The sequence below is a fragment of the Saccopteryx bilineata genome, chromosome 11 (genome assembly GCF_036850765.1).
Source record: "Saccopteryx bilineata isolate mSacBil1 chromosome 11, mSacBil1_pri_phased_curated, whole genome shotgun sequence".
Classification (NCBI taxonomy): domain Eukaryota; kingdom Metazoa; phylum Chordata; class Mammalia; order Chiroptera; family Emballonuridae; genus Saccopteryx; species Saccopteryx bilineata.
The window spans coordinates 54,314,118-54,333,477 of record NC_089500.1 but is presented as its reverse complement, the minus strand read 5'-3'; the positions used below and the strand labels follow the sequence as shown (position 1 = coordinate 54,333,477).

Below are 19,360 nucleotides of genomic sequence, written 5' to 3'. Positions count from 1 at the left end.
AAAACACATATCCAGAAAACAGTGTGGCAAAAGCCAGAGGGAAGGGGGTGGAGCCTACTGGAGGTGGGCAACGTGAGGGGAACGGGGACAGAAAGACTTTGCTTGGGGAGATGGGTACACGATGCAGTGTGTGATCATGTTTTATTGAGTTGTACATTTGAAATCTGTATGGCTTTGCAAACCATTGTCATCCCAATGAATTCTATGAAAAATAAAATAAGGTAAAAACTAAAAGCAGGAATGAGTAGTATATAGTGAAATCTCTGCTGTAACCATTGTCTAGGGAGCAGTTGTTTGGTAGCAGTAATCCATATTAGAAGGGCAAAGGGAAAGGCCATTAAGGAGATTCATGATACATGAAAATAGAAGGTTAGGCCTTCAGCAGGGCTGCGGGAACAGGGCTGGGAAGAGGGAGAACACTCTGGGACTGCTACTTACTTGATTTGGCAAGTGACTGAATAACAAGACAGGTATAAGCTTTCATTCATAGTTTCCTGTGGTCTGGAGGCCTCTGTGAATTGGGGCCAGGAAGTAAATTTGGTCCTTGACCTTGTAAGGCTTTCTTTTCTTGTTAATATCATGTTCTACAGTACATGCATTTTAATGTAATAGCAAAAAATCCACTAAAAATGAGAAAACAGATTAAACTTGCATATTTTGTTAAGTGTGGGACAATTTTCAGTGGCCCTTTGATACAATGTACAATATTGTTTTATGTTATGTGTCTGTGTCTCAGGTAGACATTCTAGTACCATAGTCCCTGTAGGATATTACTGTGATTCCATCAATAAATAATCCTGCCACTGCAGCACAAGGTATCATTATCCTTTCTCTTGTTCTTCAACCTGATTGCAGATCATAGCACCATTTCCCCCGGGCATCTCACACAGAGAGAATTCCCAACACATTTTATAGTGACCACGTAAAAGGATTAGTGTTTTCTTTCACTGTAAAGAGAGAGTTCAGTCATCTAAATTCTATTCTTTATGTCAAAGTTTATGTTATTATTGAATCCTTATACGTACTCACCATTGAAGTGAAGCAGTGGACTTCTTATAATTAAACTTCTGTAAAATAAAAGTTAATTATATGTTTCTTATTATAGAACTGTAGGAAATTATAAAATATGAAAAGTTATAATGAATAATGTAAAATATTAATCCACCACTAGATTAATTTTACCATTATTATTTCCTTATATTTCCAAATTTCTTGTCTTTGATATGTATGTGTTTAAAAAATTAAAATTGTGATCTTAGAATTCATACTGCTTTAATACCCTTTTCCCCATTTTGCCTTGAAAATAAAAAAAAATTTTAAATATAGACTTTGAGTGTCCTCATCAGTTAGCTCAGTTTATTGGAGCATCATCCTGTATGTCAAGGTTGTGAGTTTGATTACTGGTCAGGGCACATACAAGAATCAACCAATGAATACATAAGAAAATGGAACAAGAAATCAATGTCTCTCTCTCTCCCCCTTCTACTTTTTCTAAAATTAGTAAAAAAAAATTTTTTTGAGACAGCAATATAGTCAGAGACAGGGATAGATAGAGACAGACAGATAGGAAAGGAGAGAGATGAGAAGCATCAATTCTTTGTTGGCACCTTATGAATTATCAGTGAATAACATAAAGTTATTCATTGACTGCTTTCTCATATTTGCCTTGACCAGGGGGCTCCAGCAGACCGAGTGACCCCTTGCTCAAGCCAGCAACCTTGGGCTCAAGCTGGTGAGCTTTGCTCAAACCAGATGAACCTGCACTGAAGCTGGTGACCTCGGGGTTTCGAACCTGGGTCCTCCACATCCCAGTCTGATGCTCTATCCACTGTGTAACTGCCTGGTCAGGCAGTAATTTTTTTAAATTAATTAATTAAAATAGTCTTTGAGAACTTAGCTGTCAATGACTGCATACTTATTTATATTATGAATACAATACTGTTTGTGTAAGCTTTTGCTTTGTATTAGAGATTAACTTTTTCCAGTTGTTAAAAAACAATAGTAGACATCTTTTTAAAGAAATTGCTATATATATTTGCTATTTCTTTGTGGTTGTATGTGGAATTACTGGATTACAGAGTACAGAAAAAATTATAAAGCAGTCAATAAACATTTCCATATTAACCTTCATAAAGTTTTTTTCAACAATATTACAAAGTTCAAATATGAAAAATAAAAATTAAAATGAAACATGAAGAGATTTCTTAAAATATAGGTAACATTTTCTGTGAATATCGTTATCACGTACTGTTTATTTCACTCACATTTTATCCCCAAGTACTAGTATATAAATATATGCAATAAATCACATTTCTTTTAAAAAATATTTCAAATAAAATAATTCACATATTAAAGATTGAATTAATAATAAAAAAATCTTCCAACAAAGAAAATCCTTGGATCTGATGACTTGACTGGTGAAGTCTATCAAATATTAATTACCGTGAGTTAACTAACATATCAGACCACTTCAAAATTTTAGTGCCTTACCACATTAAGAATTAATTTCTTGCTCCTGTCACAGGACAAGCATGATTGATAGGGGTTAGTTCTGCCCCAGGCAGTTATGCTGGGACTGGGTCTCCTCCAGGTCCTTGGAGATGGGAAAAGAACTGCTGGTTGCACATGAGAGGACTTAAAAGGCCAAACTCGAAGTAGCTTATTACATCTTTCTACTCACATACATTGGCCAGAACTCATTTACATAACTGCATTTCACAGCATAGGAGTCCAGGAAATGGAGTTCAGATATTTGTCCAAGAGAAAAAGCAAAATGGTTGGAAATTAGACAGCCTATGCCATTCTTATTTTGCTAATTTCTATACAATGTTCATTTATTCACACATAGGCACTCACCCATATGTTCAAGTCCTTTTTAAATTTTTGTGCAATAAAAATGGGATTGCATACATATTTTTCCATTTTCTTTTATCTTGCTCAACTATGTCTCATTGCAAATCTCTTTTAATTCATATGATACAGTTCTAATTCTTTATAAGGGCTACATAACATTTTATGATGTGTTGTATCAAAATTAATCTAGTATTTTCTCTTAACGAAAAACAGTTCCTTTAAAATACCTGTACTGATATATATTTTGGTAGCATTTAGAAGGGAACAGAGCTAAATATATATGCTCATTCTGCATTTTTCAATTGGAAGTCTAGCATTCGGACTTGGTAATGAGTGCCAAAAGCAAGTTTGTTTTCACAGAATAAACCTATAAAAATTGATATTTTGGGAGGTAATGAAATGTACTTTGTAGGAATAATAGTGATTAGTTTCTCTGGATACTTTAGAATCATCAGTTGGCTGGACATACTTATCAAATACTCTTGAAGTTTGATGAACACATGTAAATATTTTTAGCTAATTAAAGATTTAATAATTTAACTTGTTTCCTCATTACTTGCAAAGCTAAAATTACATCAGCAAAATTTATAGTATAAATAAAATTTTATTTAATTATAACATTAAGTTTTTTGGCACATAAGGTATTATATTTTTAATGGAATTCTAATATTTTCTATATATTTTATTGATAAGCAAGGAAGGATTTCAAAGAAAATAATAAATTAGTAATTAATTAATTGAACAAATATTAATTAAGTTTCTGCTAAGTGTGAGGTACAGCTAAGGGCTGAGGCTATAACAAAGAACAAAAAGGATGTAACATATGAGAACCATTGATTTAGCCATAGAAATTGTTAAATGGAATGGAATGTTGTTAGTGAAATTGAGAGAAAATTAGAAGCAAAATAACCAATTTGTCTCTAATGTTAGCTATTGATATGGAGGGGGGTGGGGGAGAAAGAGAGAGAATTACTCCATCGCGACTGCCTGCCTGGTATCAGTATTAGGTTGTATAAGTAGTGTAGGTGCCATGATATTTTCAGACAGTCCTGCTCAGAGCTTAGCCAGTGGAGCACAGATTGGTTGGTTTTGGTAATTTCACTAGATGTAGAAGAGACTCTATTTCCTTAGTCTATTCTGAATACTCTTTATTCCAGTCATATTTTCAGCAAAATAATGAATTACAAAATGAGCTCCTTGACAAGTGCCTGAGGTACTGATAGTCCATACTGTGGATCAAAGAGTTCTCCGTGTGCTTTCAGATCTGATTGATGACCAAGTAACAAATAGGACATCTTGTTATAAATATTAAGGAGTCTGACTTGTATTACTCTGCCAGAAAGGATATTTTAACTTTAATTGTGATGAACTGAATATGAGTCCAGAACTTCTGGCACGTAAGGTAAATGTGAGGTCAGTTTCAACATGTTTTTTTGAAAATGAAATTGGACAGAACTTCATTAGGCTTACCAGTGGTTGAAATAACTGCTTGTCTTCACATCTTGGATTTCTTTTGTCTTGTACTAAATGCAATGCCATTATGTAACATAGGCTGATGAGCGGTAACTTGACACTAAGATCCTTTTCCTGTGTGTATGCGGAATCTGCGGAGGGGAGAGGGGAGAGCAGCGCCTGTCAGTGCTAAGTGCTCAGGCTGCCGGTGGGAGGCCTGGGTTTTTAGAAGAGTTACTGCTCTGCCTTGTGAGAGCTACCCAGAACAGATGTAAGTAAATAGCGTCTGAGCGGCTTTTTTAGAAAACCCAGGCCCTAGTTAGGGCTTCATGGGTGCTAGTCGTATGGTGCTCATTTCTCTGCTTCTGCTCTCTCATGGCCCTGAGGCCCGGCAGCTCATAGAGCACTCCTCGGAGCGGCTCTGTAGGAATCTTCATTTCTTCAGTTGCAAGTCAGAAGACCTGGGCCCAAGTTTTTACTTTACTATTAGTTATCTTGCCTTGGAGAAGTCACTTCAAATGCCAGGTCTTAACTTGACTCATCAATAAAGTGAGGAGTTGGATGACGTTTCCTCTTAAGTCCATGTAACATGTGTTTATGATCAATATTCTGTTTATTCTGATGGAACTTTCTTCTTAATAAGATTCTTATCCAATCCCTTTTTATTGTTGGTTATTAAATGGGACTGTTGTCCATTAATTAAAAATTGCTTGTCCTGGGACACCCATGATGTCTGGTTCTTGGATTGGCCACTGGTATCATTATGGTTGTCATGCTTCCCTAGGTCCTGCGGACTAGCTTGCCCAGACCAAGATGTCAGCAACATAAGGACTTGTGCTATTTATTCTTGATTCCAAATAATTTAGAAAGAATGTTCCAGGGGCAAAATTATATTTCTGCTTATGTTATTGTTTCTGGAGGAAAAATAATGGAGGATGCTGTTAAGTTGGCCTTTCTTTTTGAACAGTTGAGGAATGTTCTGTTTGCCTTGTACAGGTGCCACAAATCAGGTGGGATTCCCTTGGTCCCATCCAGTCTTCAGTGCTGTTTGGAACCTTTGCAAGTGTTGACAAAGAAGCATCATCTTATTCTAGTGATACCTCTGAGACCACCAGCTCCAGCAGGCAAACGACTTTGTATCAGGGTCCCATTCAATATTTTGAGATTAGACATCGTTTGACTCAGACCTCTTGACTCATACCTCTTTCATTCTTTCACAATATTAAATGCAAACTTCTTAGGAAATAGATTTTCTTCATTCATCATATATTTACCAAATATTTATTGAATGCTGACAGTAGGTTAGGTACTAGGCTTGGAGGAAATGGCAGTGATGTGAACAGACACATTTCTGTCATAAAGCAGCTTATGTTCTAGAAGAGCAAGAGAAATAATAAATATGTAAAATATAGAGTAAGTGCTGATAAGTGCTATGGTGAAAAATAAGTTAATATATTTGGGACCATGGACAGATCTTTCCTGATAAAGGAACAGCAAGTGTAAGAAGAACTTGAGGCGTGAAGACATCTGCTGTGCTGTTAGAGTAGCAGTGGATGAAAGGGAAGTGAGGTCAGGCAGTGATGGACCACGTTATGTGGGGCCTGCAGATCGTTATAAGGACTTGCTTTTTCCCTGAGTAATATGGGAATCCATTGGGATAACATGATTTGGGTATTTTTCACTTACATTTACCTTGGTTTGACCTTAAGTTTCACTGGTTTTTGCGCCTATCCCATATGTATATCCTGTTTAAGGACTTCTCTTGATCAGAAATTCTTACAACTTAGAGCTCTGGAATTAGCCTTCATCTACCCCAGCTTTCCCACACTGGGCTCCTCTGTGGCCCCTCTTAAGGCCTCCACTTCCCTCAGCCCATAAAAGATGCAGAACATTACTCCGTATCCTGAGTAGTCCCACTGCTTCTCCATGGTTCTCAGCTGGTTAAAAGAGCTGCACCTCCTTGAGGGCTCAGCTCTGCTCCCCACTGACCCTCATCCCTCCTCTCGCTCTCATCTGGTTGCCTTCTCCTTATTCTCTAACATGAAGATGTCCGTCAGCCACATCTCCCCCTTCTCCCGTAGAGCTGGTGGCACTGTGGGGAGACCAGGCTGCCCAGCTCCTGCTGCTCTGCAGTTCATCGATCCCAGTGCCTGGCCTTTTCCCTTGTTCTGTACGGGCACCTGTGCCCATGGCCACAGCTTGGACTTCATTTTTCTTCACATTTGCCTGTCTGTGAAGCTTTAAACTCTTAATCATGTGGGATGAAATATGATAGGAATAAATATGTTTAGAGATATACCTGGTAGGGCAAAAGTAGGTTTACACAAAACACAGAGTTTATTCTTGTATTATTTATTAAGTATTGTATTATTTTCCATATGAACATCAGTAAGCCTCCATTTCCTCCACCTGTCTAGCTCAGTCTCCAGTCCAGCGGTCTGTGTCCCCATGCTCTCGCCCTTGCAGTACTGCATGGTGACTTCCAGCGGTGCTCAAACTTTCAGTCCTGAGACTCAGGATAGGTCACGATGGGTCACGGATGCTATAGGTTTTAGTACTAAGGAGAAGCCGTGATTAGTGTGTAGATAGTGGAGTCAGACATAATTTTTTAAGTTTCATTTTTTCCACTTCTTAACTGTGTAAGAGTTGATAGGCTGCTCAAGCTCTCTGACCTCACCTATAAAATGAGGACCAAAAGGTGTACCTCACAGGAAGATGTGAGGAGTAACCGACAGTGTAAATGGAGTATGTAGTATATTGCTTACCAATAAGTGGCAACCAATTAGAGGTTGTTTTCCTCTGAAACAAGTAAAGAGGTTAAAGGCTATTGTCATTCCGTAGGTTAGTCTCATCTATTTCCTTTTTGTTCTAAGTAGGAATTTAAACTTTTTGAACTTGAACTTCTGTTGTGGCATTACCATGCAGCTGTGTGAATGGGTCTGTTCCCTGCTCCTTCCATTTTACCCAACTTTGGACCCCCTAAACCTAGCAGAACTCAGGGCAAGGGCTAGGAGGAAGACAGTGGAAGTAGGTGGTTTCACAAGCCTCTGTAGGGTATAAGATATTTTCCTCTTCCTTGGGGGAATATATACATAATGCATGTTTTCCCTTATTTATACATGCAAAGCTTATTTCTGAAGATTGCACAGAAGCAATTATTGCTTAAAACCTATTTAAAACAGCCACAGCCTTGTATTTTCATTTATTGATTATAAAATAGGGAAAAGGATAATTCCTCTCATAGCAGCGTGCCAGGCATCTTGAAGGAGCTAGAGCTGGACTTATTGTTCCTTTTCCTCACTTCACATTCATTCATTAATGCACCACACTTTTTTCCCACTGTTCCACTGAGTCTGCTGGTCAGGCACTGGTATGAGAAACTTAGGGCAGGAAGGACGGGCAAGGTCTGAGCATATTTAAAACCCACACAGAAATGCAGAGATTTAAAGGACAGTGAATGAGGATGGACATGGAAACTATTATGTTAAGTGAAATAAGCCAGGCAGAAAAAGAAAAATATCATTTGACCTCACTCATATGAGGAATCCAATGAACAATGTGAACTGAGGACGGAATTGAGACAGAGGAGAGATAAAAGGGACCAGAGGAAAAGAGAATAGAGGGAAAGGGGATGATAGGATGGGATAAAACTGAAGGGAAGGGGGGAGGGTGCTATGGGGAGTGGGGAGAGGGAGATGTTGAGGAGAATACGGGGGAAGGATGCATTCGAGGCAACACTAGAATCTATGTAAACACAATAAATTAAAATCAATAATAAAAAAGGACAATGAATGAGATCAGACAGTTTTCTTTAAAAATATATGAGATATAAAAGTAAATGCAGATATAAAAGTAAATATATGAGATATAAAAGTAAAAGTAAATATATGAGATATAAAAGTAAATGCAGAAAAATAATGATTGTGACATGAGATATATAACATGACTCGTTTAAAAAGGACAAAAAGCAAAAGAATCCCTAAGAGAATCTTCTAAAAAATCTGGCTTAAAAAATGTTTACAGAAGTTGAATAAAATAAATCAGTTTGGTAAGTAAAGATTTTGAAAATCCATTTAGAAGGTGTTAAAATAGATACACCTAGAACAAAATAATATATAAGTAAAAAAGATGGGCAGAATTTTATTAGGTGCATATAAACAAAATAACAGGTGGCATCCAATTTAAATTTAAATAAAGATAATTTGAGGCAAAATGCAATAAATGTATCCAAAGGGAATTTTTCTCTGTTTGAAATACATGCATTTTTATATGCTAAATAATATAACGTCAAAATATGAAGCAAAATGTCCCATGGTTCCACAGTTTTACTCCTGGATGCATTCCAACCAAAATATATACTTCTGGTTACCAAAAAGAATGTGCTAGAATATTCATAGAAACACTTTCCATTATAGCCCCCAAATCGAAAACTACTCAAATGACCATCACCAGTAGAATGGATAAATAAATTGTGAAAGACAGAATGGACTACTATATACCAATGAAAACAAATGTTCTGCATATAGCAGTCTATACAAAGTGCACAGTCAAAATCCTGAGCAAAACCCATGAGCACATGTTGTATGACTCCATTTATATGAAAGAAAAATTAGAACGAGCAGAACTAATATCCGAGGTAAGAAGCTAGGATAGGAGCTTCTCTGTGACTGTGCTACAAGGAGGCGAGTCCTAGGTCTGGTGACATGGGTATGCTAATTTTGTGAGAAAATTTCAAGCTGTCTACTTGGTTTCTTTTTTTCTCTTTAATATATTTTATTTTTGTGAAAGGTTAAATATGAAGAAAAATAGTATCAAATACTGGAGAGCGGTACAGAAAAATTCTTAGAGATGTTAGTGTACTGTTTTAGGCTTTTTGCTTTAAAAATAAATAAATTTTTAAATAATATAGCTATTTAGATTGAATTATGCATATTGAGCAGGGAACAGACCCATTCACACAGCTGCATGGTAATGCCATAACAGAAGTTCAAGTTCAAAAAGTTTAAATTCCTACTTTAGAACAAAAAAGGAAATAGATGAGACTAACCTATGGAACGGCAATAGCCTTTAACTTCTTTATTTGTTTCAGAGAAAAGCAACCTCTAATTGGTTCCCATTTATTGGAACCTTAAAACTTAGATGCGTACAGATGTATATACTTAAAAAATTGTTTTATACTGAAAAGAAATCCTGACGTCTCCCAAACAGGGATTATACAGCCAATATGACATTCTGAAATGCTTATGTGATAAACTAGATATTATTTTTAATAACTGCAAAAATTGACCAGTTGATATATTTCTTAAATAACCATTTGGTCAATCATCAAATCAAGATGACAAAGATTATAATTATAATTGGTTTTTAGGAAGTAAAAGAAAAATATTTTGTAAAAGTTTGTCTAGAGGTCTAAAGCTGTTTTCAGGGTCAATGATGATAGGGTTATAGTATTAAAGGCTTCTATTACTAAAAGGAGAAAAGAAATTATTGTTATAACTCAATCTGGGAAGAGAAGTTTAAAACAAACCGAAGGGAAATATGAGGAAGGAAGGAATGAGAATAAAAGCAGCAAATGAGATAATCAGAAAAGATGAAAGAAAACAGTGAGCTGATGAATAAAATCCAAGTACTTATTCCTTGAAAGGAAAAAGAAAAAGCACAGCAATGGAGGTAGTCCTCTGACCAATGTAATTAGGAAGAAAATAACACGAACAGAGAGAAACAAGGAAACCAATTAGATGGAAAATTTAAAAACAGAGTGCTTTATACCATGTTATACCAACACATATGTTTAAATTGCAGTTGTAATAGTAAACCTTGGAAATTGTAATTACAAAGATTTAAATATGAGAATATAACCCTAATAGAGGCAGAATTATTGGAGGGGTTAGATTTTCAGTTTATGATTTGACATCAGACTGTGATAGTGAGTTTTTTCAAACTTGTAAGGGAGTCTTTCGGTGAGCTAGCTGTGCCATGTATCACGTCAGCATTTGATCTTGCCCAACCTGCTTCAGCCTTGTTGAGTGAATGAATGAACCAGTGAATGAGTCTCTGTGCCCTAGTAGAGTGAAACTGCCCTCTCAGAGGTTATCATAGACGTAAGTTAGGTAATATATATGGTGTTCTTAGCATAAGGGATGTTAATTGTTGAGCAGTTAATTAAGAATAGATTATATCAAATGTAGTGTATGGGAGTCAAAATATCAATGGGTAATCTTTTGACAGTTGTGTATATTTTTCAGGTTATCCTGATCCAGAAAATTTTTCCTGGACAAACTATCTGGATGCTACTCAAACTAGTGCAGTTCCTACCAAGGTATTTAAAATGGTAAGTTTTTATCCATATACATTCTCAACTTTGAATAATGTCCATGTCGAGTCATGCCTTTATTTGGCAGTTTTAAATTATTCTAACTTTTTCTTTTTAAATTTAGGTGTTGTTTTCATAACCAATTTGCCTTGCTTTTATTTAAAAATACCAGGGAGGTGACTCGGTGCCTCATTATTCCTGTTCCTCCCTGTAAAGTAGGTGGTGCTTTTCCTCCCTGAGAAGCAGGAGTCCCACCCTAGTGCTGCTGAAAGCCCTCCTCAGCCCCTGATGAAGAGTCCACTTCTGGCTCTCTCCATCCACAGCTTTCACAGGCCTGGGGTTGTTTGAATGTCAGTGATGCCATAATAAAATAGGGAAACTGTTTGTAACCTGTGTGTTATAATTGGTTTCCATTTTGAGGAAAATAATTGCTTTTAGAATTTGTTAGCATTCAAATGTTTAAAGTTCAAATTTGACTTCATTTATTTATTTCAGGATTGACCCATGTATAAATTACTTTGTAGAAAGAAAGTGCATTTAGAAATATTTATGTTCTACACCAATGGTTTTAAAACTTTATTCCCTTTTACTCTACTAGTTTGCTGCAGGCTCCTCAACTCATCCTTAATCAGATTTTATATGGGGAGCTTCCACATAAGATTTTATTTACTGAAAGTTTTCTAGGGATCAGAAGGGGTTTGTTTGTTTGTTTGTTTACATGAGAGGAGAAGAGATAGTGAGACAGACTCCTGCATGTGCCCCAACCGGATCCACCCAGCAACCCCATCTGGGGCCCTGAGGCCACTGCTGGAATCAACCGAGCTATTTTTAGCACCTGAGGCCTATAATCAGACCAACTGAGCTATCCTCAGTGCCAGGGGCAATGCTCCAACCAGGTGAGCCACCGGCTGCGGGACGGGAAGAGAGAGTGAAGGGGGAGTCGAAATGGAAGAGAAGCAGAGAGTCAGCTTCTCCTGTGTGCCCTGACTGGGAACTGAACCCAGGGCATCCACACACCAGGCCACCACTCTGTCCACTGAGCCAACTGGCCAGGGCCCTAAAAGGGGCTTCAAATATTTCATTTTTTAAAAATTGAGTACAATAAGCTGAATTTGGAGAAAGAGGTATAATTGTATTAAAAAGGCTCTAAGTTTTGGAAAGTAAGGGTTGTAATAGCTGTAAAAGTTCAGTTAGCAAAAAAAACAGTTGCTTGTGGTTTCTTCCTCTTGCTTTCTGTAAAAACTGGGTTTTACTTTTTTAAAAGGAAAATTACAGGAAAATAAAATGATGAAAAAATTTAGCTGTAAAGGCAACTTCCAGACACTGGGGTTATTATGGATTCATCTCAGGCTTTGGCATCTGCAACATGAAACAATGCCTCTGTTGTCAGGACAGTGACTGTGGGGAGAACAGAAAGATTTTTAGGGATTAAAGATCTAGTTAGAGTCAGTATGCTCTGTTTAGTAGATGGAATAATGCATTTTAGAAAGAAAATATGCTTCCACAAAAGCTGAAGAGGAACAAACCAGATATTGGAGAAAGACTTAACTGTGTATTATTCATGTAGTATGAGGTCTTTATTATCCTATTGCCATATCCAGACTTGAGAAAATCAGTACACTTTCACTTTCAAAAAGTCAGTTGAATGCTTTTATGTGTAACAGGTGTAGATACTGTCGGAGATGTCTATTGATTTTGATTTTGTTAAATTTTCATAGTTTTAATGTTAAGTCATGGTATATTTTTCTGACTCCGTGTTCTTTATTTTTGCTGGAGTGTTAATCATTATAGACTCCTGGTTTCTGGCATTTTAAGTCTTGGAAGAAACCTTAAATTAATACAGTTTAACATGCTTATGTTACAGATAAAGTAACAAAAGAATAGATTGTGGCTTTAAATTACATTGTGGCATGATTTTATAATAGTTTTACAGTTAAAATCATGAAGTTTTAATCTATTGTTTCAAAATTTAGATTTTAAAGGATCATATTTATCCTTTCTAATTACTTATTAGATTATTTTGCCTTCAGGGTCACACATAACAAAACTGGGCAATGAGAACAGTCAACAATTTATTTATAAGGTTAATTTCAGAAAAATATCTAAAACAATAGATAAACTATAATATCCTTTTAGGGCCTTATTTTGATCATTAAGGAATTTATGATTTAATCTTTGTGTGTTTTTAGCTACTTTGAGAATGAACAAAAAAATTCTTTCTCTTCTCACAGGTTTTTATGAAACTGAATAAAATAGTATGCATAAAGTTTTATGTGCTTGTAAAACTAAATTCCACTTGTACTAAAGATCTGAGTGTAAAACTAGAACTAGAACAACATTTTTTTAAGAAAAAATGTAATAGCATTACTGAATTGTTAAATTTGCATAACTTATTGCAGTTGTAATGTTACAGCGGTTGCCTCATGGTTTTCTGCCGAGTATGAAACTTGAAGTTGTGGATAAACGAAACCCCAGGTTAATTCGCGTTGCTACAATTATAGATGTTGATGACCAAAGAATAAAGGTACACATTTTATTTATTTATTTATTTTTTTAATTTTTAATTTTTTTTAGAAAGTTAACTTTAACATGGTGACATTGATCAGTAAGAGTACACAGGTTTCAGGTAAACATTTCTATAGCATTTGAACAGCTGATTATGTTGTATGCCCATCACCCAAAGTCAAAACATTTTCCATCACCTTATATTTGTCCCTCTTTGCACCCTTTCCCTCCCCCTCCCCCACACCATTGGTAACCACTTCACTCTTATCTATGTCCATGAGTCTCAATTTTATATCTCACCCATGTGGAAATCATATAGTTCTTAGCTTTCTCTGATTTACTTATTTCACTCAGTATAATGTTTTCAAGGACCATTCATGTTGTCGTAGATCTCACTATGTCATCATTTCTTATGGCTGAGTAGTATTCCATGGTATATATGTGCCACATCTTCTTTATCCAATCCTCTATCGAGGGAAACTTTGGTTGCTTTCATGTCTTGGCCACTGTAGTAATGATGCGATCAACATGGGGGTGCATGTGTCTTTTCATCCAGTGTTTTCAAGTTTTGGGGGTAAATATCCAGTAGAGGGATTGCTGGGTCATATGGTAGTTCTATTCTTAATTTTTTTGAGGAACCGCCATACTTTCTTTAATAATGGTTGTACTAATTTACATTCCCACCAGCAGTGAATGAGGATTCCTTTTTCTCCACAGCCTCTCCAACACTTGTTATTATTACCTGTCTTATCGATGATAGCCTAACAGATGTGAGGAGGTATCTCATTGTAGTTTTGATTTGTATTTTTTGAATAGCTAGTGAAGATGAGCATCTTTTCATATATCAAGTTGCCCATTTGGATGGTCTCTTGGGAGAAGTATCTGTTCGGGTCCTCTCCCCATTTTTAATTGGATTATTTGCTTTTTTGTTGTTGAGCTTTGTGAGTTCTTTATATATTATGGATATTAACCCCTTATTGGAGCTATTGTTGGAAAGTATCATCTCCCATTTGGTTGATTTGTTTCGTTGTCAGTTTCTTTTGCTGTGCAGAAGCTTTGTAGTTTGATATAGGCCCATTCATTTACTTTTGCCTTTACTTCCCTTTCCTTCTGGGTGAAATACATAAATTGTTTTTTTAGATTATGTTATTATATTAGCATTTCCCCTTGTTTCCTGACATGTTGGCTACAGAGGTTCTGATATCTTAGTGGAGTAGAAGAGTAAAACTTTGACTTCATTTCTAGTCAAATGTCTTTGAGTGGAGAGATTTCCAGCAGAGTATAGTGATATAGCAGTGGTAGTGAACCTGGTCCCTACTGCCCACTAGTGGGTGTTCCAGCTTTCATGGTGGGTGGTAGCGGAGCAACCAAAGTATAAATAATAAGATAGATTTAACTATAGTTAATTGTTTTATAAAGATTTATTCTGCCAAACTTAGCAAAAATCCAACATAAAGTACTTGGTAAGTAATTATTATTATATGCTTTAACTTGCTGTAACTCTGCTTTATAAATTTTATAAAGTAAAGTTACTTCCCTACTTTATAAATCACCATTACTGTGGAACCAGTGGGCAGTTAGAAAGTTTTACTACTAACAGAGATACAAAGGTGGGCGGTAGGTATAAAAAGGTTGACTACCCCTGGTGATATAGGAAATCTATAGAATAAACACAGCTGACTTTGAGAGTGATTCTCATTCATTCCTGTTTGGATTTGGTGTTTAGATTTTATAAGTTTTTTCTTTCTGTTTTAAGCTTCTTTTTGTTATAAGATTTTTCTTAAAATTATTGCCATTTAACAGCTTAAAAACAATTAAGTCTTTGTTTTCTACTATTCTTTGTCAAGTCAGAAATTAATCATTTAAAACCTTTAGTCACAGTAGTTAAAATGAAAGATTAGGTTTCAAAGTAAAAATTTGATTAACAGATTTCAGTACTGTCCTTTTTTTTGTCCTTTTTTTATTGATTTTTAGAGAGAGGGGGAAGAGAGAGAGAGAGAAAGAGAGAGAGAGAGAGAGAGAGAGAAAGGGGAGGAGCAGGAAGCATCAACTCCCATATGTGCCTTGACCAGGCAAGCCCAAGGTTTCAAACCAGCAACCTCAGTGTTCCAGGTTGATGCTTTATCCCACTGCGCCACCACAGGTCAGGCAGTACTGTCCTTTTTGTGACATCTATTATTATAAAAATATATATATCTTAAGAATGAATTTTTTATAAAAAAATGAAAGCTTTTTCTATTTTCTATACAGAGAGCTATAAAGCATGGTGGAAGTCAGGAACTCTTCTACAGTATTTCACAATTCAAAAATTATTTCCCACCATAGCACAGTTATATTTTATAATAAAAAGATTGAAGTCAATTAATTTTAATAGGTACTATCAGGAAAGGTGGATATATATTTGAAATAAAGTAAAAGGAAACTTATTTGCTATATGTCTACTTTGAAAACAATTTTTAATTCATATCATAGACAATAATCATTACATATATTTTAGTAAAATTTAGAAATGAATATTTGGCTTGGCCATAGATTATCAAGAGCAGATATTGGCAATGGCCTTTATTATTCTGAGAAATGAAAGCAATAACTGTGCTAAACATTATTCAGGAATAATATAAGTATATTCTTCCACATACCTTTTTATTAATGCTTTATTTTAACTCCAGTTTTAAGCATATTGCTTAAATATTTATTTGTGGCTTTTTATTGTTTACTCTGATGACACCTGTTGAGGGAATAACTTTTGGATATCACAATTACTTTATAAATTTAGTAATATTTTGTCATTGAAATTAGTATCAGGTTTTTTTCTCTGAATTCTTATTTACCGTAACTTTTGTTATAAAATTATTGCATTTATTGCAAAAGCTCCATCTTAATCATACATCAATCTTAATTAGAATTTTAATTGACATTATTTTCTTGTGATTTGTAAGTGACATACTATAGTTTCCAATGTTTGCTGCCAGTTTGTTATGTGATCCTATTGGATTAGCGCATCACCTTACAATATCATTTCAAAAACTTTAGCTCTTAAAGTGAATTTTTTTAATATTTCTTATTTACTATCTCAGCATTGATCTTTTAACATCTCCAAGAATATAGTTGACCCTTCCAAAGATACATTCTGTGTATCTTCTCCATATTTTTTGTCTTCCCTGTTAATAGCTTTGTCCTTTATTTGAGGTAAAGGAGTTGAAAAGTATCTTGTACCTCTGACAGTATTAGAACCATAAAAGTTACCTCTGTGGTTTGGGCAAAATGGAAATACCTCTAGGATTTTAGGGCTTAATTAAGATATATTTATGCAAATAACACACTTTACCCTGTGAAACAGAGCTTCATAAAATGTGAAATGAATTGCTTCCACATACCACTCAGTCTTTCAGAATTTATCAGTCCTGAACAAACATAAATGCCTTAACTTGTGGGGTGCCAGAAGTCTCACAGGACCGTCTGACCTCCTGCAGCTCGTGCCTGGGAGAGCCTGCCCTGCACTCTCCACTCTCACTCTCCATCCTTCGCTCTCCACCCTTCCCTAGTTAGTCCTGTGGTTGGGCAAGTGCTTGTCCTGCCCCACGAGGAGAAACGATTGTGGGACAACAATTTTCTGAATAGAGCAAACTGTAGAGAAGACTTGGCAGTATGGCTTAAAATTCTATACATCAGTCCCCTGCTTCCAAAAAAGGCAGTGAAAATGAGCATCAGTGTTTTCTCTGAATTCTCTGAGGGTGCACAGAGGCAGATTTAACAGCAGGTGCACTGGGCACGCCCCCTGGGCCCCGACTTCTGAAGGGCCTCTCCAAATCCCAACTTGACACTTTTTTTTTTCTAATGACACCAATTTTGGTTTCATATGTGTAATTTTAACATTAATAGTACAAAATATTTTTTTATTTACATAGAAATGTGGTTAACACGTATTTTTATTCTCCCGCTCTCTCTCTCTTTTTTTTAAGGGGCCCAGTATCTTCTTCTGCAACTGGGGCCTCAGTTGACCTTCCCCCGCCTCTGGGGTTGCAGGTAGTGACTGGAGTCAGGGAGAAAGCAGCTGGGGCCTTCCCATCCCCTCGCTGCCCACTATGCTCCTCTACTCCGTTATTGATGTGTTAGTTATATCTTGTAGTTTTCTTTAATTTTTTTTTTTTTGTATTTTTCTGAAGCTGGAAACGGGGAGAGACAGACAGACTCCCACATGCACCCGACCGGGATCCACCCGGCACGCCCACCAGGGGGCGATGCTCTGCCCCTCCGGGGCGTCGCTCTGTCATGACCAGAGTCACTCTAGCTCCTGGGGCAGAGGCCAAGGAGCCATCCCCAGTGCCCGGGCCAACTTTGCTCCAATGGAGCCTTGGCTGCGGGAGGGGAAGAGAAAGACAGAGAGGAAGGAGAGGGGGAGGGGTGGAAAAGCAGATGGGCACTTTTCCTGCGTGCCCTGGCCGGGAATCAAACCCGGGACTTCCGCACGCCAGGCCGACGCTCTACCACCGAGCCAACCGGCCAGGGCCAGTTTTCTTTTTTAAAGTCAGTATCTTTCAGACTATTTTTATCACTGGCACATAATAGATGGTTAATGTACATGTGAATGAATGCATGAGTGAATGAAGGTGTGAATGGCATTGAACGTATTTTGTCATCCTATTTTTAGAACACATAAGTAATAGTGTTAGTCAAAAAGTACCCTTCCGGCCCTGGCCGGTTGGCTCAGCGGTAGAGCGTCGGCCTGGCGTGCGGGGGACCTGGGTTTGATTCCCGGCCAGGGCACACAGGAGAAGCGCCCATTTGCTTCTCCACCCCCCCCTTCATCTCTGTCTCTCTCTTCCCCTCCCGCAGCCAAGGCTCCATTGGAGCAAAGATGGCCCGGGCACTGGGAATGGCTCCTTGGCCTCTGCCCCAGGCGCTAGAGTGGCTCTGGTCTCGGCAGAGCATCGCCCCTGGTGGGCGTGCTGGGTGGATCCCGTCGGGCGCATGCGGGAGTCTGTCTGACTGTCTCTCCCCGTTTCCAGCTTCAGAAAAATACAAAAAAAAAAAAAAAAAAAAGAAAGTACCCTTCCATCATTTTTAATTCCTTTTCCAGTTCCTCTTCCATTGGGAATCTAATTCAACATCAGATACTGAAAAGTGCCATAGGATGAACTAAGTTGGTTTTGAATTCCAGCTCTGGCTTTTATTTAACCGTGATATTAACTTCGTGGTTACTCAACTTATTTGAACTTTCTTTACATCTAAAGTGATGGGGTTAATAACGCCTCCCTCATTCAGAAACCTGTGAAAATGCAGTGAAGTGATGCATGTAAAATGTTGAACCTGTGCCTGACTGTTTCTTGGTAGTTCAGTGGTGACTGCTCTTCTGCCAGTGCTGCTCCCCCTGGGTGCCTGTAGTTTCCGTTGGTGAAGAGGCCTCGTGGAACCATGTGTCATCAGTAGCTGGAGAAGGAACAAGCCCACACTCCTTAGTGAAGAAAGCAGAAAATGTGCTTGGAATTCCCCTGGTGAACGCTAATCTGAGCATTTGCGATTGAGTGGCATGGCAGTGTTAGAATGTTCAGAATAGTCAGTCTGTCCAGGAACATTATGCTATTAGTAATAATGATAATGACTCTAACGGCACTTAGTTTCTTCAGACACTCTTCTAAGGCCTTTACATGCAAGATATATCATCATAGCAATCCTGTAACAGAAGTGCTATTATTATACGCATTTTATAGATGAGGAAAGTAAAGCCCAGAGAGGTTAAGCAATTGAGTTATGTTGTAGAATTGGCTACCTGAAACTTGTATAATTATGTTAACTAGTTCACCCTAATAAAATAAAAAAACAACAACAACAAGATTTTCAACTCTAGAGCTTATAGTTTTCTACTCCTTCTACTCTTATGTTCTGATTTTTACCATAAATATCCTGCTTCAGAGTGAGACAGTGGAGATCTAGGATGGGGAGGAAAGTTCAGCCGTGGCGCCATCTGCTTTGTCTTTTGTGCAAAACTGTATTACTCATCCTGCCTGGAGGCTGTGTGCGCTGCAGACTCCGCCAGGAGGCTTGTGTGCGCTGCAGACTCCGCCAGGAGGCTTGTGTGCGGTGCAGACCCCGCCAGGAGGCTGTGTGCGCTGCAGACCCCGCCTGGAGGCTGTGTGCAGTGAAGACCCCGCCAGGAGGCTGTGTGCGCTGCAGACCCCGCCCGGAGGCTGTGTGCGCTGTAGACCCTGCCTGGAGGCTTGTGTGCACTGCTGATGC

The 19,360-nt window shown here is 37.5% G+C and overlaps 1 protein-coding gene across 3 annotated transcripts in view; it reads left to right on the top strand.

The window, feature by feature from the left end:
• L3MBTL4 (L3MBTL histone methyl-lysine binding protein 4) overlaps positions 1-19,360 on the top strand; it is a 398,557-nt gene that overhangs the window by 96,147 nt on the left and 283,050 nt on the right. For all 3 annotated transcript variants that reach the window (XM_066247317.1, XM_066247315.1, XM_066247318.1), the window contains exons 9-10: positions 10,551-10,636; positions 13,032-13,142. In XM_066247317.1, the coding sequence (XP_066103414.1) occupies positions 10,551-10,636; positions 13,032-13,142 (197 nt within the window). The remainder of the gene's footprint in view (positions 1-10,550; positions 10,637-13,031; positions 13,143-19,360) is intronic.